Here is a 24,813-nt window from a genome sequence, read left to right as displayed (position 1 = left end):
TCAATACTGGAGTTAAAAAAAAAAGTTGATTAGATGAACCCACTGTAGACAGGGTCCAGTATGTTGCAGGTTTAAGGGAATGTAACTGTATTTCTGGTCTCACTGATTGCAGTGTGGCTTCCATGTCATGTAACAGGGACAAGGCTGTGCATCTGCTTATGTTCCCCACTGTGATCGGTATCAGACACAGCCACTGTTGACAGTGCTGTCCTAATGTGCAGGATAGGAGGACATGTTCATTGAGTACCTCACTTTTCTCCTCCCAGGACACCCAAGACAGTTCAGGATCTTCAGATGATTTATCTCATTCCCTTTCTGGCCACTTTCCCTTACAGTTTTTTTCTTCATCGTCCATAATCACAGACATTCTGGAAATACCTTGCTTAGTAAAAAATGCAGACAACCCTCCCACCTGTCAAAGGGCATACAAGCACATTTAGAAGGGGCCTTCATGCTTCTCAGTTTTGACAGTTTTTGTGTTCATAATCTCCTGCCAGCTTTCCATGTCCACTTCGGTGAAACCTGGGAATTCAGGTGACCACACAGAGCTCATTGTTTCATAGCTAGTGGGTGGAAAATTAGCTTCTCTAAGACAAACTGCTTTTCTATAGACGGTCAGTAGGACAGGCAACTGAGTAAGCCCCACAATGAAGAAGGAAGACTTACTCTTCCACATGGTCACCTTGGTGTTTGTGCTTAACTACACAGGGACTTGAGCCATCTAGTTTTTAATAGCATAAATGAGACCTTGAGTAACCTGATTTTCACACACTCAGAAAGCATGGGTGCATTGCCATTGCTCTGTGAAGAGGCCACAAGCCAGGTCACAGAATTAATCACTCAGAAAGCTGTGAGGTCTGAGCAGAAAGAGATCCACAGTTACAAGGAAATAATGTGCGCATAATCAGTGAAATCCCCTGTAATTTTGTTGCATACATTCAGAAGCTGAGGGTCATCTGGGACATATGCTGCCTTTATCCCAGGAAGGGGGGATAAAGTGCTATGATCAGTAGCAGAAAAATGTTAGCAATGCAATCAACGTTGAAAGGACCCACAGTTTACAGCAGCCCTTCATTCAGGCTGTGATTTTGCATGTGTGATAATTAATATATCCTTTCTTGTTGCATTCACATTTATATAGCATTGCAAGCAAAATCAAGCAACAGCTGAAAAATTTCAGGAGGACAAGGGGGTTTAAAATATCGGAACCCATGGTGGGAAGTAGTTTTCTAGCTCAAACAGACTGTAAATGTTTCAAATGAACTGACAGATTATTCTTAAGCAGTAGTCATATAAATAGTTACAGAACGTCATTAGAAACATTTAAACTACAACCCGGCACATCAGCATAACCAATATATTAGTCATATGTGATTTAGCTATGAAAAGTGGCTTTGCTTATGACATCAGTGGAATATTGCTTTTGTTACCTCCTGAGTTTAGCTAGTATTTTACAGCTTGAATGACAATTCAATTGTGAAGAAGTGACAGAAAGTAGGTGCTCTGCTTATAAATCTTTTAAAAATAAAAAAGACTGCTGTGTAGATTAATGTCATAAAAAGCCTTTTGAAGAGGAGAAGCTAGAGAGAACAGAAAGATAATCTGAATGAAGACAATTCTTTAAGTCTGTGAGAGGACCAGATCTGCTGCTGAATTACATATTAACTCCTGGAACTAAACCAAGCTGAAGGGTAGCTAGGAATTCAGACATATATGGATTGGGAGGGACTAGGATCACATCTGAGGGAGGCAGATACAAACAAAAACTTCAGGTTCACCTGAATGGGCTAACTCTGGCATGTATCTGTCTGCTCACCTGTGCGGAAGAGGTGTTGGTCACAGAGAAGCAGATATGACACTCCTGAATGAGCTTCTGATCCAAGGCAGACAGCAGCATGTAGCCATCCGTTATAATCTGTATGACAACAGTCCCTTTCCACTTCTAGCACCCAAGATTTCATCATGTTAATATGTGTAACTAAAAATAATTATTTACACTCTAGTGATCTTTTTTTTGTGTGTGTGTCCTGTGACACTTCTGAGCAGTACCGCTGGCGAACTCAAGCAGTGCATTCCCTTTCCGGAGCTAGGGCTTTAGCGCCCTCAAGTGAAGAAAACTTGTTTAAACAAGTGCTAAGGGTGGAAAAAGCATAAACCAACCTAAGAACACAATTCCGAAGGAAAACTGTTATAATCAGAAACAAGGAATCTTACTCAGCATGGGCGTCCAGCTCTCTTGGCTTTTTCAAATTAGTAAGCCCAATGCAGATGTGCTCCCAGCTGCTAACAATACTTCAAATGCTATGACATCTAACTATTAGGATAAATTCAAATAGCATTTATGACCACCTAAATAACAGGCTTGATTTTCAAAGAGGCAGTAACCTTACACTGACATCAGTAGGAGCTATGATCAAAGGTTAGCAAGTCAGAGGGAATGCTTTGCTTATGGGTGGTGCCTGTTTTTTTCTTTCCATAGAATGCTCCCAAGTAGATGTGATTTTAGGCAGTCTTTCAAATTCTTCTATTTGTTTTCTGCAGGTTTGGGGGCTTGGTTTTCATTCCGTGTATTGATTCCACAATGTGTTTTTTTCTGTATGGTGCCTGAAGAATTGGAATTTATAAGTAAAGCATAGTTTTCATGATGATACACTTGTGAGTGGAAAAAATATATATATATTCTGTCTATAGATTATTTTACATCTATCACTTTCTGTCATTGCCTCCATCTGACAATTAATGTTTGAAATTCAAGCTGATCATGTTAGTTGGTTATGTAAATTGCACGGAAATGTTTCTATTCCCTAGCTAGATTGCACTCAGCAGAAGTGGTTTGAAAACCCATAAGGGCAGTTCAGGCACAAGTAGCAAATAAAAAAGATGTAAAGTGTTTTAGAAAATGTGAAAGCTTTTTGTTTCTGCACTGTGCAATCCGTACGGACCCTAGAGAATCAGGCCATGCTGTGGACTGTTGGCTTGTCACAATGTTGAAGGGAATTTACTCTCATTTTGTAACCTTTGGTTCACTGCATTTTTGTAGCATTACTTGCAAACGTGCAGGCAGATCCCTCCCTGTACCACTGAATTGCCTGTGTTGAAGCATTCTAGTCAAGAAGCTGTAGGGAAACTTTCTATTAGCTGCGTCAAGCAGTGCTTTCTCCAATAAAATTCATGCTTCTCCCAGTGTGAATACTGAAAAGGAGTTCTGAGTACTCTGTGCAAATAAGACTAAACGGTTTAATCTGTGCGGCCTCTGAATAGCAGCCACAGAACTGGCTGTGGCCTTCCGTTTACATGGCTGCCTCACAACACCTGATCACAGATTGTTTAAGGACATATTACACCACTCAGTCTGCCTGGGTAACTGTAACCTGCAACATACCCTCCAGCTGACTTTTGGGTCAGTCCTGCTGACTTGCTGCAGTGTGAACCATTCTGAAAGAAGGCATGAAGTGACCCATAAAATACAAACTAGAGACACCCATGGATTGCAGTTGGGCAAAGTAAAACTACCTAAACATGTGAACAAGAACTAGTTTCTTTAGCAGTAAGTGCTGCTTCAAACAGGCAGGGACAAGAAGAAGGATATGAGCCTTTTGAAAGGCCAATGTTGCATGCAGACACCATTTTTATTCAGTAGCAGTCTGGCTCTCTGAGCTCATAGTCTTAAATTCCTGACACCCCAACAAGGTCCCACCCAGAACTAACCCATCTTTCTGCAGCTGTTGTCCTTATATTAAGTGAGCATGGAAAATGCTTTGTGGGAATTAGTTGTCTCCAGTTATGTGTGCCCAGAATATTACCCAGTGAGAGAAGATATTGCCCCAGTGAACAACTCAGAATAATACCCAGCCTAACATTTTTGCATGTGAGTAATGGAAAAAGGTCATAATCTCTCATAAAGGCTGCAACCATTGGGTTGCACTTTCTTATCAATTACAGGGTTTTAAAAGAACTATTCTCCACCTTTTCCACATTTTCTTCTTGAATCTTCAAGCAGTGTTTGATCTAGTGAACTCATTAGTTTGGTATAAATGATTCAAGTATCCTTGGCCTCTATATCCAATTGCATGCTAACTCCTCTTTAGCCAACTTATCCAGGAATGTGCTTGTATTTTAAAAATACTCAAATTTCTATGAAAGAGAAAAAGAGAGAAAGAAACAAAGAGGAAGAGCGTTCTATTTCAAGAAAACAGAAATGAGAGTGGTTCTGGGTTGTGGGTGGGAGTTCCTAGCATGTGATCCCTGTCACATCTGTGCACAGCGGCAGACCTGTAATAGCACAAACAAGTGAGAGACAGGTCAATAATAAAATAGGAAAGCATATAAATAACAGACCTGTTATCCTTTGTCATGGTCCCCAACCCAGGCAGAATATCATCATGGGGGTGAATGCCTTGTTATGGCATAAATACCAGTATTTCTGAGTTACTTTTATTGTGGCTGAGGGAAGCCCTCTGCTGGAGAGCTATCTTGTCCCCTAGGTTTTGTAAACTATGGTATTGCCGAAAGAATTTAATCTACATTTGAGTACTCCTGCAGATCACATTTCAGTTCCTCAAATTTCCTATTTTATTACATTTGTGAGAATAAGCTATAGATTCTTACCAGGTGTGCTGTTTTGGTGAGTAAATGGCACAGTAAGTTTTCTTAGGACATTCTAAGTAATACAAAAGCAAACTGGTGAGAAAATAGAACAGACTGAAGAGAAGTCAAGCAGAAACAACAGGTCCTATAAACAAACTGATGCAACATATAGGATCCATTGTACTCTCCTGGGGCAAGTCCAAGGAATTTGCCAGGGACAAAAGAACACCTAATATTTTTTATACCTGTTTCTAGAAAAGAATTTGCAAATCCATTTCAGATGCCTGAATTTTCCATATCGTGATATTTCCAGCACATGGCACCCAGTGAGGAGTGGCATATATTATTTTTTTCAGATTATACTGTATATGCAAAATTGTTTCCTGCAAGATGTCCCATCTGGCATGGATGACTGACTGTCTCTTTTGGTTTAAAATAATAATGATGTTGGTGTCACGCATAATAGGAATTGCTAAAAGGATGTGAGTCAGCAAACAGTTAACAACCTAAACTTAGGACTAAACTCTCTAACTATATGGAAAACTTTAAGTTCCTCTTAATTTTCCAGTTCCTGCACTAAATTCAGTTTCCTGGACATTTAAGAGATCACCTTAACTGATATTTAGACTAAGCTACATCCTCCTTGTTGATAACTGTAAGCAAGCAGTCCTCCTCCTCCACAAAATTAATACTACTTCTCCAAACATCTGTTATTTTATCCCAGTAAATGAAGGCCTGATCTTAGCTCATCTTTCCTAGCAAATTTATTATCTAACCCTAATCCTAGCCGTAAGTCTAGGGCTCATAAACCTTACTGTTCACTCTCAGCTAGTGGCCTATAGCAGTCTGAAAAACAATTGTTCATCAACACCTGATGATATCAACAGTAAACTTGTCTGCTTTTTCAATACCTTTCTGAACAATTCCTTGTATACGCAAGAGAATCAGAATCCTACCCCAAACATTAACTCCAGTCCTAACTTTGTTATGTTAAACTTGAGGAGGAAATCCATCTCCAACCCCTTCTAAAACGGAACACAGTCTGCATCATCCCAATAGATCCTGCTGTAAATTTCATGTAGACACCCCTTTCGGACTCAGGCCTAACCTTAATTCACTTCCTTTGCTAAGCCCAAATTCTAACCCTAATTCTACCTTGACCATAATTCTAATACTAAGAAAAGACCTTTATCACCTCCAAAGATGAATGTAATTGGCAAGCTTTGGTGTTAGTATGAGTGCTACCATGAACCCAGAGACCTATTATAAACTCTAGCCTAACCTTCCTTAAGGAGTCAGAACCCAAAGCTTAACCTGCATCCTAACCCTAAACCTAATCCAGAGGATTCTCTTGTTCACTTGAAGAAAGTAAACGCTTTCAGCCTGACAAACATATGTCTGTAGTCACTGATGATAGCAGCCCTCAATTAATGTAAATTTGTCCTTGTAAAATAGGCCTAGCAAAAAGTCCAGTGTATTTCAGTCCTAATGAGAATCCTGACCAAAACTCAACCCTTGACAAAGTTTGAAACTAAATCTACTTCAGTACCTATTGACATTTCCTGCCTTAATTTAGCCAAATAAATGCTTGAAGACTAACACTAGTACTAATACTAACACTAGCTCTTCTCTCTTACAAGGGCCTAACCCTTTCCCTAACTCTGAACCTGAACTTTTTATTAATACTAAGCACTATACTCGAATGCCTTCTCCTCTAGCTCCACAACCCAAATTCCAATCACAGTAATGATTCTGTTGCAAATCACAAGGAGAGGTGAAAGTTGTCTGAAAACTATATAGAGTCCATCTCCCAGTATGAGCACTTGTTACTTAGTGAAAGTCCATAGATATCTGTTCTTTAACCTCAGTAAGTCTCAAACTTGACCCTACCTATAACCAAACTTTAAATAGGAGAGCCTGCCACTCACCAACTTGATGTTCTTCATATGCCACTAAGAGACAAAGAGCTCATTGTAACTGAAGCCTAGCATTGACTCTTGTCTTGTTTAAGTCCAAACCATAACCTCAGTTGTAACCCTACACCTAGGAATTCAGATACTACTGTGTGATTTGAAAGACAAGTTTTTTGCTGGATATACAAGTTAAAAAATCTGTAAAACTGTCTGTTCAATTCACTTCCTAAAATCTAGCCTGTTTTTTCGCTTCTCCAATGAAAACTAATCCTGTCCCACAATAAAAATCCTAAAATCAGAACTGATAATTTGGCTGACAATACATGAAGAGTTTCTGCCACTTAATTAGTTCTGCAATGCTGCTGACAGTAATTACAGCTTTTTTTGTGTCAATAACTAGTCAGCATCCCTCAAAAAAGATTCATGACCTTATTTGCCTTTTAGTTATGTCACTTCTGCATCACTGTAACTTCACTGGTAACAGTAGAATTACCCTTGATTTACAGTAATGTAAGTGAAAGAAGAATCAGATGTATAGACAGCAATAACAAATGCAGGCAGTACTTGGGGGTTTGTTTTTGCAATCACATTTCTGATTGTGAGCGTATTTGAAGAATATGCATCTAAAAATACTAGCATGTGGAGGTCTAATGTATCCATACAATAAAACAAACACTGGATCCTTATATAGCATTAAGCAGTATCCTGTATAAACTATACCGCTGGCTTCAGAGCTTCAGAACAGTAAGTCTGCAGAGACTTACCTGAACATTATCTGCAACAATAAAGGATGAGGTTCTTTAGGAGCTTCAGAGTATAAAAAGGACCTCTCCACAAGAAGGTAAATAATTGTAACAGTCTTTAGTGTAAATGGGAAGGAAAGGCCCCCTTTTTTAATAAGAATCCCTTAATTTTTGGGTTCTTTGCTCCTTTTCTTATTCTAATAACATTTTATCTTGTTATGGCTGAACTTGTAGCTTTTCAAGAGATAGGTCTCATTTCCTTACCATTACTACTTAGAATAAAATCTTAATGGAAGCTATAACGTTCTGTTACCTTCCCAACACAACTATTTTTCACTCAGGTCTGACTACAGCTTAACCTGTATCAGCCAAATCTTCCCTTCTAACCTGGCCATCATGTTCTCTAAGGCATATTCTTACCTATACCAAGACACTAGATCTCAGCACTGAAATGAAATGACTCTTGCGTCCAAGCATAATCAGTTTGTCTTTTAACTTCTGAGATCTTGATGTCAGTACTTGACTCTGTGACAGGTGATCCTGTTCTCTCTTTTTTGTCTACTATTTCTCCATTGCTCCCTTTCTAATAGACAGGCATTGTTAGGGACACATATTAAACCTTTTCTCATTTTGGTCATGCTAAATTAAACTAGCCAGAAGAAATTTAATACTGTTCCTTTTTGTCATTTTTTTTTTTTTGGTCAGTAATGAGACTTTTAAGGTTTATACTGAATTGCTTGCCCTTCAGAACTGAGCAAATTAAATTAGATGTTGCCTGGTCAGTAAAATAGTCAGTGAGATAGTCTGTGGAGAGGATTTGAGAGCCTGCGGTATAGCAGAGCTACAGTGGAGCTGGGAGTTGGAATTAAAGGAGGCAGCTGAGTCATGAGATGCACAGTAAGCCACCTTCCTAATTTCCTCCCAGAGACACACTGAATCAGCATTAATGTGAAAAGCCTATTTTTCAGACTTCACCTTCTGGGAACAAGGTTTTGAAAACTACAATTAAACCCCATAATACTATCTGTATTTTAGTCTTTAATGCAAATGAATTAAACCACCTGGCACGTAAACTGTCTCTCAACCCCCTGATACCCGAAGTGGTTTACTCAGAAATGGCACACTTAAGTGATCACAGGCATACAAAGATATACAAATAGGGTTTTAAACCTTAGCATGTTCACAAACCCAAAGGATATTATGAAATATTTCATGGAACTGGATACCCCATACAAAATGCCAGATCATGTAATGGCTTAATACTCAACACTTTTAGATGTGTAGTATACTTTAAAAATAAACAGCAAATAGATAAAATGATTACACAGCTGATACTAATTAAAAATAGTAGCATACTGAATCCTGCTAGGAAAACACCACGAAAAAATATGGGCTACTTCAGCATTCTGAAATCAGCAGCATTTTTCTAAATATTTAATGGAGTTAGTTGCTACTAAAGAAGCATACATTACAAAGTATCAGCACAAAGCTTGAGGGTGAAATTACTCTTAGTGTAAAAACAATTATGCTACTGAGGCTACAATAAGAGTGAAATCAGCACATCTATATAACAGGAAAGAATATATTTTGTATAGGAGACCAGAAATTCAAACAAAATACAAAAAGAACCAGACCATAAGACACTTTCAGTAGAAAACAAAATCAAAACTATAGTCATGATCTGGAAGTGTCTTCATTTTTTAAAAAAACATTTCATACCCTGATTTCTACGTTATTTGTCTCTATTTTTTCTGATATTTCCATCACCATGGTAATAGAGTCCTTCCATCTGCTAATGGACAGCAGTTAACATCCAGACCAGACACTAGGAAGAATTTCCTAATTGGATAGTTAGCAAAACACTGGAGGCAACTAACTGGAAAGCTGTTGAACCTCCTCTATTAGAGCTTTTCATGAAGAGGCAACGTTCTGCCTTTGTGCTTGGAGATGGACTAAATGATCTATTGAAGTGCTTCCCAGCCTCGCACTCTGTGATTCTGACTTGGAATAGTGATTCATTCTGAACTTATATTATTCACTCAATGCAGAGGAAAGTTCAAGTCGGTTGCCTTATGATAGCTTCATCTGACAAACTCTCAGAAGGACTTTAACCTTTCAACGGTGTCTCACCTTTTTTACATGGTACATTTTCTGGTAGCAGAAGAGGCAGAACATACTATTACTGGCAAGAGAACAGAAATAACTAGTAGATTTTTGAGGCAGTTACACCCTGATAAATTGTGATTTAATGACAAGCCATGAAATCACACTCATATCACGCCCATACTTGAACTGCTGATCTCCAAGGAAAACCCAAGTCTTCAGATACTAGCAAACCTTAAAAACCGTTTCCAGATAGAGGCCCTTCCCTGCTTCTTATCCAGCCATGTTATAGTTTCTGATTTCCCATCCTCTAACTCACATTTTTCATACAAGTGGAGTTCTCAGCTCTGTCTGAACCAGTTCACATAAACCTCCGGACAGTAGAGGTGATCACGAAGCACCTGTCCATTTTCCCTGTGAAATAATACTAAACTGATGCTTTGCACAGGTGTTTTGGATTTGGAGCCTTTGTTAGTGGTGTTTTGGATTTGGAGCCTTTGTTAGTGGTTTCTAGGACAAAAATTGCAGCTCTTGACAACTTGACACTAAGGACCTATTAATGACCTTTTAAAGAATTAAGAGTCCTGCTGCCTGGAAAATAAGGAAATAAAATTACAGTTTAGACAATCTAACGTGCACCTGTATTCTCAGTTAGATGTGGTTGCCTTAATTTGATTAAATCCATTGTGGAACAACATAGAAGAGATGACCGCGTTCCAGCAATGGTTGCCAGATTATGGTGGAGAGTGTCAATGGAGTAAATCCCCTCTTGTGAGGAACTGAAGGAGTTAACGCCTCAAACATTCATCAACAGAAAAAGCCTCAAGGACAAACTGTGGCCTTTGTGGTTAGTCTAAGGAATGAATTATCTGCCTAGGGAAGCGCAGAGTGTATCGAAGGGTGCACGACTCCGCTCCCTTGCAGATGTATAGCCAAATTCCCTAGATAAGCCTCGAAGGGAGGAGACATAGACTGAATAAAATCATATGTTCAGGTTAATGACTACACTTTAATTTACGACCATAGCCTTGAAGAAGAGCTAAAAGACTAATAAGAAAGAAAACAACTGACACCAGATGGAGCTAATGACTGGAAACAAAAACTGAGGAAAAGGTAAAGGTGGAAGAGGGGGCTTGTGACCACTGATTCAACCGCACAAAAGGGTTAACACACCCAAATCCCAAGGCACAGGCAGAACCCATGCTCCAGGAATACCTGCCTCTCTTTGTCTAGTATGCAAATCAGCTGATAAAATGAACTTCAAAGTCGACAGAAAACTTTGCTGTGTGTGCACCCACCACTCAAGATTACCAGACTTGAGACAACACTGGAACCTGTGGTGGTGATCCAGATTCTTTAACTCTCTTTCCCTCCCTTCCTTTTCTTTTCTTTCCTTTCTTTTCTTTCTTATAGATTTATCAATAAGAGACCACATTGCTTATTATCCTTTTCCAAGCTTAAGTTGTTTCTACTGCAAGTAAAACATTTTAACCAGTTGTTTAATGTCGTTTCACCTTAATTTAACCCAAGGGAATCACAAAACCTTTACGACTCCCTGGGCTCCTAGTCCAGGTCATAACACTTCTACAGATTATTTCCACAGATTATACTGGCTTTCAAAGAGTCCAGAATTTGATTTGGGGTGTAAGGTACCCTACCACATAGGCCAAAGGGTAAAGGGATAAAACACAATTGGGCATAAGGTTATAAGAGGAGTCTCAATTTTTGGGACTTGAAATTTAATTTTTAGTGATTCTTCTTTACTGTACGACTTCAGGTCCTTCACGTGTACTTTCTCAGTGCCTCTTTACAGGACTCATTCTGTGGAAGTTAATGGTGATAATGAAAATATTGAGGTGCTTAGATCAGAGGCATTATAAAAATGAGGATTATGAGTATTATGAGTTCCCTTTCGGTAATTATAACTTAATCAATACAAATAATTGCAGCAGTAACTGTACTTGTGATTCTTGCTGATACTGAAATTCGTACCCGAGATGCAACAGCCCAATTTCCACTTCAGTATTTTGCGTTGCAGCAAGGAATGTAGTCGGTTTTTGCCCCCAGAAAGTGTAGGGACAAGAAAAGGGGCCAATTTTTAAAAAAAACCCGGGAGGCGCCCAGCACGGGGTGCGCGGGGCTCCCTTTCCCGGGGACGCGGGGCAGGCCCCGCCTGCAGACACCGCACACAGACGGGCCCGCGCGCACGCTGATCGCCATGACCAGTTTAGCAGCTCGCCAGAAGCCCGAAGCTGCGGTCCCCGGAGGTGGCGTTAATTTGGTTTAATTGCGGTTCGGTTTCCAGCAGCGAGGCGCGGTGACACACTCAGGACCGCCGCGCCCGGCACGGCCCCGCCCCCGCCGCCACCCGTCGCCATCGGCACCGCGGAGGGGTCGGAGGTCGTCGCGGGAAGGCGGGGCGGTGGCCCGAGTCACGTGACGGTGCCAATATGGCGGCGCCGTGGCGGCGGCGCGGTGGCGCCCGCTGAGGGAGGTGCGTCTCTTCCGGATGATGGGGCCGCGGTGCGGCCGCAAGCTCTGAGCGCCGGCCCCGGCGACCCCCTTCTCCGCCCCGCCCCGCGGCGGGGCCGCCCCGCCATGCAGCCCCCGGCCCGCGAGCAGGACGCCCGCACCAAAAGCATGTTTGTGTCGCGGGCCCTGGAGAAGATCCTGGCGGAGAAGGAGGCGAAGCGGCCCCCGCACGGACAGCTGCGGAGAGCCTGCCAGGTGGCGCTGGGTGAGTCCGCTCGGCCCGGCCCGGCCCGGCTCGGCTCGGCTCGGCCCGCGGGGCTCCCTCGCCTGCGCCCCCTCCCCGGCCTGGGGGGGTGACGGAGGGCACCGCTGGCGGCGGGGGGCGCGGACATTCCTGCTCGCCCGGTGCGGCGGGGGTGGGAGGCGGTGTTACCTCCCCGCGCTGCGGGTCCTGTCCTCCGCCACGTCGGATCCCCGGCCGGGTGCGATCGCGTCTCGGGTCCCCCTGCTGCGAGGCTGCCGGCCGGGTCCCCGGCTGAGCTCGGGACTTTGGAGTGGGGGGAAAGTTCCCTCTCTAATCCGTGACGCGCACATGCGAGGGAGAACCCCCACGTACCTGCTTTATTAAGTTGTGGTCTCGATAGGAAAGAAAAGGGATTTGGGCTTGTCACTTTAGAGCCAATTTCGGGATGAAAGAGAAATTAAGATTAAAAGATTAGAATTAATCTTTTAAACTAGGAAATGGGCTCGTCAGGGCTCTCAACTTGCAGAGTCTCAAATCTTCCAGGGCTAGTAATCTTCTGACATCTCCAGTTCATGGTTGGACTTGCTGCAAACTCTTAGCAGTGTAGTCAGATACATACAGTATCTGTGGTGTCTTGCAGAACTGAAAATACTTTTTGTGAAGTTGGTGGGCTGATCCTGAAATCTCCTGCAAGTACAAAATGATGGAGTAGATCTCTGTGTTAAAGTTCTGAAAACATATGGTAAATCATGAAGGGGGAAAAAATAAGCTGGATAAAGCAGTATAGCTCTTACAGTTGGAGTTATCTATGGCCTTTCTTGATTTGCAAAAGTAACATATCTCTTACAGATTTGGTTGCTTTGCACCAATATTTTTCCTTTAATTTGGAAACATTTGCTGTATCCAGAACAGAAGACAGGTTGAGTCCGTAAGGAAACTGGGCAGACGCAAGTTCTGTCCAATGCACTGTGAAAGCAAGCTTGAAAAATAGCTGTCATTTTTATCTTCCTTTCCACAATCTTAACTTCTAGAAATTGGTAGGAGCTAATTGTAGTAATAGTATATCTAGAGAAAGGTAACCAGACAGAAGGGTATTTTTTTTTATTATGATTTAAAGTTGACATTGTGAGCAGCAGTATGACATGTGTCCCCCAGCAGTTAGAAACTACTTTTCCTACTTCCTTTTCCTTATTTCTTCCCCAACATGAACCCAACCCATTTACAGGACTGCGAACCTGTTTTGCTGCTATGTAGATACATTTAGGGGGTAAGAAAGGGAACTTTCTTGAAGGATTGCTAGTGAAGGTCTTTATGTTTGCTAACACATCAAAGATTATTATTTTGGGAGAGGGGTATTGTGCAATAGTCTCCATTAGCATTTGCATGTTGGATTATAACTATTCTGTGTCTGCATATTTTAAGGTACAGTACATTTGAGGGTAGTTAATGCTTGTGATGATGGACACTTTTTTTGCTAATCTTGCTTGGAAAAAAAAAGTCTGTGTGCTTTCCTGGACTAAAGCAGAGGTCAGCATGAATAGATAACCTTCTGTTGCCCAACTGTCCTGCCCTAGCAGGGCCTTGATTACTGTACTAAAGGATCTCTGTTACATTTAGTGAATGTTGTTGCATCATTTTAAGTTCCCAACATGAATGTGGTTTATTTACATGTAATTTTTTTCCCAAACTGTTTAGGTTAAGCTCATTTTACTCAAATGAAAAAAAACAGGTTTTTTTACATATACTCAAATTTAATTAAGCTTATACTTTATATTAACTAAGACTGTGACTCCAGTTTCAAAAGTGTTAGCTTAATTGTCAAGCCCTGTGCAATAGTAAATATACTAGGAAACGTGGGAAGAAGGTTACTTGCAGTCTGAGGAGTTCAGACCAAACGTCATAATCTGTGCGAACTGTTGTGGATGAAAGAAGCTTCAGTGTTTTGAATAATAATAAAAAAGTCCAGTTAACTCTGAGTAAAATTAATTCAGTTTGAGAGAAGTGTAAACTTAACTTTATGAAACTGGTAATTGTCAGCTGTTGTCTTCCTTTTTTTTCTTTTTTCCACGTGATACTTCGAATAATCCCTTTCTACCTCTTACTAAATTCCATTTGCTGTACAGTCTTATTTATGTAATGGTCTTTTTAATGGCTCCTTGAGGTGTTGTACCATTTATAAACCAGTCAACATAGACACGGGTTATGTGTAAATGATATCTGCTCTCAGTACTAGGGAAGTCTGTGATGCATCTTTTTTTCTACATAGAGAGGAACTACAGCCACCTAATGTAAATTAACCTGCAACTATTTCTACAATTTCTCCTGTAGTGGTACTGCAGTAGTGTTTGTTTTAATTACATGTGCTTTCAATTTTTTGTTTGGTGAGACACAGGATTATATTTCTAACTGTGGGAATGATGCTCTTGTCTTCTTTTACATGAGTTCTTTATTGTTTTGAATGTGTTCAACTCCGGAGTACTTAAGTAAATTACTACTGAAAATTGCTGTTATTCTTAGGTGGGAGATATAGGTATTCTTTCATTCTAATTTTAATCTGTTCTAATTTTAAACTTTTCTTACCCTTTTTTTCTCTTCCTTTCCCAGTGGTATACCTTTCACTGGACTAATACTGTGCAGTTTCAAATTGCAAAATATCTCCATGACTTTGTAGAAATGAGAAGTAACATAGGCTCAAATAGGACGTAAACACAAAAAGTATGGGAGAAAAGGAACAAAAACAGTTCCCGGTGGTGGTTTTGAAGGGGGTTTTTTGCTCTGTCCACCCCCTCCTTTGAAATATACAGTGTTAATAGTGAGTAAGCAGAGTTTGAATAGATTCCTTCATTCAGTCCCTTGCTTCATCAGTAGGTGTAACGGTTGTATCCTGTACTCTTAGTACCAGTAAGCCCCAGGAGAGATTGGGAGAAATGGAGGTTTTCAAACAGAGAAGCTGTTCTGCTCTGCTTTAGAAAACTGTGTTTTTAAGTAAACTTGTTTTCAACAGACAGCTAGTGTGTTGTATAAAAATAGTCGCTTAATAAGCATTTACATGGAGCTGTAGGTACACCTGGTTCTTAGTAAATCTACTAAAATAGTCTCTATCCTGAAAAATTTACAGTGTAACCCAGTATGTATCACAGTAGTTCATATTGGTCTAATGCTAATTGTATGCCTGGATCTCTCATATAAACTACTACTCTTGCCCTATTAGGACTGTTTTTAATGACATACTGTGCAGCCAGCCTGGTTATGTGACCTTTGATTGCCTAGGCATGTCCACGTACATATCTTTCAGCTTTGTAAACAACAGAATTTGGTTAGGTAGCTTGTTAATGAGTTTAGAAAAAAAAATGATCTCTTAAACCATGCCTTCACTTAGTTGTGTGTTTAAGAAGTCTCTGGGTATAAATGACAGATGTCTAAAATGAGTTTGCTTTTCTTAGTTTAGTAGCCTCCTGGCTAGCATGTTTTGAGAATGCTGGGACAAAGAGGAGATAGTCTTGCTTCATTGTGGCAGCCTTTTCTAAAGGATTCTCTATAGATCAATAGAATCAATAAATGTGGGGAGTTGGGATTTTTGATGTAGGTTTTTAAGGCTGCCTGAAATTAGGCAATGCAGTAACTTTACCGGCTTAGGGGGAGGGAAGCTTTTGCTGCTGCTTGGTGTGTTTATATTGGCACTGCTGTCCGGTGTTCTGACAAGCCATGGAAAGACATTGCTTGTGTCCTTGTGCTAACACAAGCTAGGCCATTTTCTGCACAGGAACTAGTTTGCATGCACTGAGACAAACTTGACTGTACATTAACATAAGATGCATCTAATTGCAGGCAGACAATTATTTCCTCCATATATTTTAATATATGGTTTTCAGTTCAAGCAGACTTAAACCCTCCATCAACTATGGAATGGTAGTACTCTCAGCACAAGTTTCATCCTGCTCTTATTATGGCCAGAAGTTCTGGAGGAAATTGCTGCGAGGCCTTGCTTGTTATTCCAGTTGTGTTGCCTGGTGGGAATGCTGAAAGTCTGAGTGGGCAGCACACACAGTGCCCGGAGTTGAAGATGTTTCTGACTGAAGTAGACACGGTGTATGCCGATACATTCTGGCCTTGAGGGCAGCAGGTAGCTCTAGTGCTGAAAGCACCAAGTGAGGAGTCAGCGTTGTGCTGTGATGACCAGACGTTGACCAAAATTCAGACTGTTCTGCAGCTGTGAAAGGGAATTGAGCTGTGCCCCTTAATCCTGTAACTGGAAGGGGAGAGTGACTGTGGCAGTAGGTTTCTGGAAGCTGCCTGTGCCTGGTCAGGGCTTGGCAAGCTGCTCATGGCAACAGACTTCAATTAGGTAACAATTTCTGTTTCACTCACTTTTGGTGGTCAGACCACCAAATGAGCGCTTCAAATGTGGAGATTTCCAAACTGTTTTGATGCAATCAGTAGCAGAGGCATGCTTGTAACTTGCTTTTGTCTCCTCATTTATTCTTTTCTGACAGCACTATCTATTAAAATACTCTTGTGGTGCAGATGTTTTTATATGGCTTTAGAAAAGCCTTTATATAATAAAATTGTGGGGAACTTGGTCTGGCCTTGGTTAGATTTTTTTTTTTAAGCTTATGGAGTATTTCTGAGAGTGAATTGTCAGTGCTCTAATATGGGATACTAGTCTTATATATTTTTCCAATGCGAGATCTAATATAGCTGTCAGTAAAGATGGGCATGATCCTGTCTCATTAAGGCTAAAATCTTTGTGAAGTTTCAATTCAAAACATTTTTGCTATGCTGCTTTGCAAACAAACAGTATGGGGAGAAAGTGATCTCTCTGAAAGAAAGAGAAATTATTTCAGTAGGATATAGAGACTTGGAAAAAAATAACATTGCTTGGTTACACCCTAAATGTGGAAATGAGCTCTTCTGTAGCTAAGAATAACATATCCTAACAATGAAACCTTTTTTCGTGATTAAATTTTACAAAATAACTTTTTTATTTTCTTGGGTGGACTCATTGCTATAATATTCCTACTGTGGTTTGAATTTTTCAGGTGAGGATTTTATATTTTGGACTCTTCCCCCCCCTCCAACAGACACACACACCCCCCCCCCCCCCCCCCCAACAAGCCCTCCCTGTCCACATCTGACAAAATAATATGAGAGAATGAAGATGGTGTGTATGACCTTCAGCTTTCCTTCTGCCAGCAGCCAGGTGCAGTGGAAAGAAGGATGCCAAAATTGAACTGGATGAACTGAGACAAGTTTTGAGTAATAGCTGACCAGACTAGTGGACACTAAACAGGTTTCAATTTCAGCTCAAAGATCACAAAAGTTAGACTTGTGCACAAATTCTGAAGTGGCAGCTGCTGAGGAGGATTGGGAAGTGGGTAAGTGTGCAACCAAGTAAACCCCTAAAGAAAACTCACATTTACTGAGCTAGATGTATCAAATATGCTTGGGGTTTTTTTACTATATCTCTGATGATATTTACTTTGTTGATTGGCCAGTAGGAAAAAAATTGCAGCAATTCTTTTATATGTAAAATAGCTTTCTGTTTCACATGCTATAGAAATACCTGTGAGTATTCAAAAGGTGTCTAGTCTGACTTGACCAAAACATTATCAAATCAAGGAAGCCTTTAATTTCCAGACTAGACATATTATCATTTTTAGTGCAAGGAGGACCACTTGGCTACCTTGAGCAGTCTTTCTGCTTTGTAAAAATAAACTTAGTTCAGAGGTTGGTGAGTTTTTGCAATCATTAAAAAAACTTGTAAATCCTAGTTCTTCTACAGGGTGTCTGAAATACAGCATTGACTGTGTTATAGCTGACCACCCTGGCACCTTGCTGTTCTTGGAATTCTGGCTATAGCTAAAATATGCCTTTCTCTGCCAAGACCTGGAGGCAGGACTAAGTGTTCTGAACGTGTAAAGCTACCCAGAAAACTCCTTGTTTTAAGCAGCCAGTTCTCGTAGGCAACAGAGATACACTGCTCTAATAATAAGACAGATCTAGGTAGGGACACAGTCATGGGCGAGCCCTTCAGTGTATTTTGTTCTCAGTAGCTCTGTGGATCATAATGTGATGTTAAAGATAAGGAAATTAATAAAATCAAGAGTGCTGAATTGAACTTCTGACTAGCTATCTTGTTGATAAACCAACTGGATACTGGAATGAAGGAAACAGTGATCCAAGAAGTGCTGTTGTGTTAAGATTTACATTGTCTGTTTGGCATGGTAAAACTTGGGTATTTCTTAATCAACAGTCTGTTCTGTTGACTCTCCTTACCAGTTGAAGCCTGAAATATGAGGGGATGACTATGCTGGTTTGCATTGTCACGCAGCTGCAAAGTTACTTCTAATTCTGAACTCCCAGGCACTGGGGCTATGCGCTTGGCTCAGTTTGTTGCCGTGCCACTGGTTTGTGCAATACGGTCAAGTGAAAATTGTCTCTCCTTTAAAACTACTGGATACAATTATCTGCATGATGGACTTGATTAGAAAATGGTGTGCTTCTGAACAGAGCCATGATGCACTTGTGGGCCTGTGACTCCTAATTTTTTTCTGTTGTCTGTTCTTTTGTTGACTATAGGGTGGATAATAATACTTCAGTTCTTGTCACATCATTTCTTGCTAATGCATGTCAGACTGACTTTCATTAATGAGAGAATGTGGAAGATAGAATAGCCAGTCCCAGTCCTGGATGTAGCTTATCACTCACAGCTTGTAATTATACAGGTTTCCTCTGCATTTTGTTTCCATTTTCCCTATAAAATAGGGGTAGTAATACTACAAAATAGACATACTCTGCCAAGATTAATGCTTGTAATGTTGAGCAGTAGGACTGTGCAAAAACCTGCAGTATGTGTTTGTTGCAGTCCTTGTTTGTTAGTATGCTTTGTGTATTGATGAGTCTGAGACAGAAGAAATTATTGAGGTTCACAAACAGCACTGAAATAATCCGAACTGTGAACATCCCAAACAATGGTGCCTCTCCAGAGTTGTGGAGAACAAGTATTGAGTGAATGATCTGTTTCTGGTAACTTTGCAATTGAAGAAATTTTTGTAGGCCTGATAATTTGCAGGCACATAAGATGGGGTGGGATGGACAGCATTCCACGTGGTGTTACAAATGATTGTAGCTGTGCAGCCTTACTGTGTGTGCTATTTTTGATATTTTTTTTTTGTTTGTGTTCACAGTATGCACTTATGCAGTGTCTGGGATAGTGCAGTTCTGGTCTGTATTGTGCATCGTGGTGAGGTGTTAGAAATCCTCAGGAAGCCATAATAGGATCTTTGTGATTTGCTGCTGTATACAAGAGAAATGAGAAAGAAACTTTTTTTTTAATGTATTTACTTTTATGAAAAGCTTCCTAAAAGTGTCATTAAAAAAAAAAAAAAAAAAGAAAAAGCTCTGCTGGCAAAATGACAGCATGCATTTATCTCTTGGGAGTTTGTTCAGCTGATGTCATACTGGGAAGTTTAACAAAAGCAGGTTAACTAGTATTTTAGTTAACAGGAAGGTCTGATGCGTTGAACTAATGGTTTATGCAGTGGCTTAAAGACTTTTGCAGACCTGAGCTCTCTATGATGCAGACTGACTCTTGAATAAAAATTGCATACTATACCTGTGTTTTCTAAAGATATCTTTCGTTAAGAATGTTTGGAAAAACTACCTTTTTCATGTAGAAGTTGAGATATGCCTTCCAATAAACAGTGTAACTGTCTGATCTCTGAAGCTGAAGATATTATAGAAACGGAATAGCAAATACTGAAGTATAAGACTTACGGTTTGAAAAAGCTTTGCTTTATTACATTTTCCTTATTTGTGTTATTGATAACGATAACTTATGCTGCATGTTAAACACGTTGAATTTTTTTCTTTCTTCCAGATGAAATAAAAACGGAGCTGGAAAAGCAAAGGTAAATTAATTTCTGTAAACTGTGGCAGAAAACAGCAAGTGGAATAATTTGATAGCAGAAATGTAAGAGTGTATATACATTACAGCAATGAATTTGTGAATACCCAGTTACACACCTTCTGCCAAAAACATGATATGGCCCATGTGTTCCAATTACAGAATGTTTGTGGGTATGGGTACTCAAGCCATAATTGCCTCTGAATTTCACTATGAAAAAATTGCAAAACTTCTAAAACGTGCTAGTTTTTCACTTCCTTTTACTGGGCTTAATATAGCCTGATAGGAAATCATAAAGAACAGTAGGTTTCCTCTGTTTTATAGTATATGCTCTTAGCAACCTAGATCAAGAATACCAATTTAAATCCAAATTTTAAAACACTTTTCCAGCAGTGTGCTGTAATTTAAAATGAGCCCTGAATATGTTTTTCTTTGCTTGGTATTCCTCATATGGGCCCTGTTTAGTTAATTTGAAATAACTTTGATAGATTTATCATCCAAGTTGTGTGGGAGTTCCCCAGTATTTCAGGTAACAGAACAGTGTTGGAGTGTAGCGAGGGAAGAGTTAAGTTGAAGAATATGTGGAAAAGACCAGATGCAATATCGATTTTTAAAGAAAATTGAACTTTCTTTAAGAAAGTATGTGCGAGAGAAACTTGCATTACATTTGTATGCTGCTGTGTACCATTCAGCTTTAAATTTAGAAAAGGAGGAAGTGTAGTTTGCTGTGATACACGTGTTTAGAAAAATTAATAACTCTTCTTATGTGACCTAGAGAAGGCACTGCTGCTCCACCAAAAGCAAACTTCATTGAAGCAGATAAATATTTCCTTCCATTTGAACTGGCCTGCCAGTCAAAGTCTCCACGCATTGTCAGTACTTCACTGGATTGTTTACAGGTAACTCTTCTGTTTAAACTTGGACAGAGTGAAATGGAGAAACATGCGGTTACAAAATCTTTTGTGCTGTTGGCATCCTTAGAGTCAAGAAATAATACTGTCCTGAGTGCACAGAGCTGTGAAGATGCTCACTATGGCTACCTAGGCACATAAACCATGTGTAATAGCTTACTGTTGGACTTGGCTGAAAGTACATCTTGTCAAAGCCAGAAATATGTGTGTGTGTTGTTTTATAGTGAAGTAAGCCTTTATTGAAGCTCATGAATGCTTACATTATTCAGTAAAGATGATTTGACTGCGATGCTCTAAAAGGAGTATTTACCATGGTGTTTCTTGTAGTGCTGATGTGATGGGAGGTCAGACTCTGGAATCTTTCTACCTTGTTCCTTCTTAGATTCTTACAGAAAAAATGAATGCAATTTCGGGGCAGAACCTTTCTGTTGTGAATAGGTACAAAGATTGATGTTTAAAAAACTTTGTCTGGTTATGGTAGGAAGTGATCTGTGTGGAAAAAGCTTATGTATCCACTTACTAAATCTGTTTTATCTAGATGTGCAAACAGTCCAAGTGTTTGGTAGCCAGACTATTGATGGTGTTAAATTTTTGTGTTAAAACTGGTTAAGTGAGGTATGCTGTCTAAAACCCTCTTTTTATGACATACTTAACTGTGTTTTAGTTAAGAGTATATGGCTGTCTAACCTGCAGTCTTTCTACCTAGAAACTCATTGCATATGGACATATCACTGGCAATGCTCCAGACAGTGGAGCTCCTGGAAAACGACTGATTGACCGAATAGTTGAAACCATTTGCAACTGCTTTCAGGGCCCTCAAACAGATGAAGGAGTACAACTGCAGATAATTAAGGTATTTTATTTGGTTCATTTTGGTGTGATATTAATTTGCTTTCTCTGTCTTTGATTTTGTAACTGAAAAAAATTTAATGCGAAGCACTACTTAGGTCCCAGTTTCTCTATTTCTTACGCTGTTAGATGTGTCGTTGAATTTCAAGAGGTTGTCAGGAGGTCAGACTTGGTATGTGAAATGTATTTCCCCTTGGTCAAGCAGAACATAAGGCAGTACTTTAAGTGTTTGTCTTTCTCTCTGGGATGAACCATGGCCTGGATACTTTATCTTGCAGGCAGCTTGATGTTCATCTTCTAGGCTCAGTAATGCCCACATTCATTAGACCAATGAATTGCTGTCAGCCTTCAACTGAAGGCACTGTAACTGGGATGCAGTGTCATGGCCCGCTGCTCTAGTCTGTCTGCTCTCATGTCCATTTTTGCAGAGACTTGCAGTGTATGTTCTCGGATGCAGTAGTATCAGTGGTGTGTGTTCTGGTTCTAAAATCTACTTGGGCTAATGTAGCTGAGGTTAGAAGCTGGTAAACCTAGTCATTTAGTTTCATGACAGTGTAGACCAGTTGGCCCCTTCACAGAAATTAGTCACAGAATATAACAACTGTTTTGTTTGGAGTTGGAATGTCTCCCTTAGTGGAAAGCTAGTTGTGATAAAACACTTTAACAGCTCCAGAGAGAACAGAGATATATGGAAGTTCTGTTAAACTGTCTTTGATTTGAAATGTCATTTCAGAGAACTAGAAGTTCTTTACAAAGTCTTACAAACAGATATATGTGTTTCATAACAAACTCACTGATTATTATGGAAGACCTGCATGAAGTATATTGCTGCCTGCTTGCTTTGATTTAATTTTTACTGTTACGGACTTTTTCAGGCACTCCTCACTGCAGTAACATCTCCGTATATAGAAATTCATGAAGGAACAATTCTTCAGACTGTTAGAACCTGTTACAACATCTATCTGGCCAGTAAAAATCTTATTAATCAGACAACTGCCAAAGCTACCCTTACACAGATGTTAAATGTCATTTTTACACGGATGGAAAATCAAGCTGTATGTAACTATTACTTTTGCTCATCTCAAATGTTTAGGCTTGACAAATGAACAGAAAACTTTTATTATTTTTTTGAGTGGGTCTGTCGTTGTAGTTGGATGTCTATTGATTAGTAATTTTAAAAAAACGTGTCAAGTCTTGCACTGAAGCATACTGACTGATTAAAAATAAAATATCAAGCTTATTGCTGGTAACAAGGTTTCACACTAGTTTCTGCCAAATGGCTTTGTATAAACAAATAATGAGATACTTTAAAAATAAGCTTGAAGAGTATCTTTTTTAATTTGACTGGTCAAGTGATTATATTTTCACTATTCCTTCCTTATTAACACGTGAATTCACAAAGGAACATAGGTCATCATAGACACGTGTTTTCCCTTATCATGTTTTGTGCCTTAGATTAACTTTTACACATTGGTTTTTCAAGATACAAGAATCCAGAGAAGTAGAAAAAACAAATCAGCAAAAATCCCAGTCGCCTGCAATTCAAGTGGTGTCCAAGTCTCCGAAGATGGGCCAGTTAAAACACAGCTATCAGGAGGGCAAACCCACTGCTCCTCTAAGTGCAGAATTAACGAACGGTGAGCCTGAGAGGGCAGAAAATGGAGACGTGAAGTTGGAGCAGGATCTGACTCTTTCAGCATCAGGTGAACAAGAATGGGTTGTGTCTGTTGCTTTTAGTTACAGTGTTCCTATTGGAAGATGCTCTTTTAGGCTATTTTGGGCAGAAGTGATGGGGGTTATTGGCTCAAATCATGCTCGTGTTTTCTCAGTAGTTATTCAGAGTATACAGGCCATCCTTAATTTGTCTACAACATTATAACCATTGAAGAAAGGCTCATGTTTTCTCTAGAGTTCTAGTACAACTAGGTATAGTTTATGTATATAGAATTATAATGGAATTTGACTTGGTTAGGTTGATAAAGGGGAGGGAAAGGAAGAAAATAATCACAGTATGTAGGAAGTGACAGAATCACTTTGAGGTAATTGAAGTCCTGTGGTAAAAATAATGTGTATTATGAAGACCTTATCATAACCATATAGTGAATCCAAATAAGAAACATAGGATATTCCAAAACTAGAAGTTCATAACAGTTGATAAATACAAGTGACAAAATTGCTGCAATAAAAATATCAGTGCTTTGTTTTAAACAATGGAAATAACATCCATGAGTATTTTTGTCTGACGTTTTGGAAGTGGCTTTAGAGGAGAACTACTAAAGAAAATCTGTAATTTTTAACCCTTCTGCCTCTTGTCATGCTTTTCCTTTTCACCTTCTTCCTAAACAAAAGGACTAAATTCAAAATTATCTCTGTGTGTTTCATTAGAGGAAACAACTGATGGAGGAAAGGAAATGGTTAAAGGCATCTTGGAAGATGTGGTCAAGTCAGCTGTAAAAGGTAGCAAAATCTTCTAAAGTAAAATAGATGCATGTGTATTGCCAAACTTTTATTCCTGTGATTATAAAAGCATGGAAGTTAGTTTTGTGACTAAATATCTTGTCAAGAACGCCTACTACAGCAGCAAGAACAGGTTTTTATTGTCTCACAATATTCTTTTGCGGGTAGGTGAGAAGCTCTAGTTTACCAGTGCTGCTTCTGTCCCACTTGGTTGTAGAGCTTCACAAAGTCATGGGATAAAAAAGCTCAGTGGGTGATTTTAATCAGTTATCCTTTTTCCCCTTTAGTGGCTGAAGAGAAGCAGGTAACAGAAACAGTTAAGGCTCTACCTGCTTTAGAGACTGCAGATACTGTTCTTTCTGGCTCTAGTAATGAAAACGTACAAACGAACGGCATTCCAGATGATGGGCAATCTGTTTCCTCCACTGATAATCTGGTAAATAACTTCATTGGATGCTAATGTATATTTAGAGAAATGTTTTTATCATGCCAAGTAATACAGTGGGATTTTGGGGAGGGAAGGGACAGAAGCTTTAATGTATGCGTCCCGCTCATGTTCAGAAAGGAAGCAGCAATTGCAATTTATGTAGGTACTGAAAACAACTGTTCTAAAATTGATTATGTTGTA

General features: G+C 39.7%; 1 protein-coding gene across 4 annotated transcripts in view; it reads left to right on the top strand.

Annotated features, from left to right (window-relative positions):
* The first annotated feature begins 11,797 nt into the window (after positions 1–11,797).
* The window catches only part of ARFGEF2 (ARF guanine nucleotide exchange factor 2), a 40,100-nt gene continuing 27,084 nt past the window's right edge, over positions 11,798–24,813 (top strand). For 3 of the 4 annotated variants that reach the window (XR_012631475.1, XM_074888686.1, XM_074888687.1), the window contains exons 1-8: positions 11,798–12,083; positions 19,942–19,972; positions 20,744–20,867; positions 21,586–21,732; positions 22,604–22,783; positions 23,212–23,431; positions 24,114–24,185; positions 24,473–24,621. Coding sequence is in view for 3 of the 4 variants with exons in the window: in XM_074888686.1 (XP_074744787.1) it covers positions 11,945–12,083; positions 19,942–19,972; positions 20,744–20,867; positions 21,586–21,732; positions 22,604–22,783; positions 23,212–23,431; positions 24,114–24,185; positions 24,473–24,621 (1,062 nt within the window). In the remaining variant the exon portion in view is untranslated. The remainder of the gene's footprint in view (positions 12,084–19,941; positions 19,973–20,743; positions 20,868–21,585; positions 21,733–22,603; positions 22,784–23,211; positions 23,432–24,113; positions 24,186–24,472; positions 24,622–24,813) is intronic. The other variant, XM_074888685.1, reaches the window with a different exon arrangement.

The sequence above is a fragment of the Strix uralensis genome, chromosome 18 (genome assembly GCF_047716275.1).
Source record: "Strix uralensis isolate ZFMK-TIS-50842 chromosome 18, bStrUra1, whole genome shotgun sequence".
NCBI classification, from domain to species: domain Eukaryota; kingdom Metazoa; phylum Chordata; class Aves; order Strigiformes; family Strigidae; genus Strix; species Strix uralensis.
Note: the sequence above shows the minus strand (reverse complement) of the source record. Positions and strands in the feature narration are given on the sequence as shown.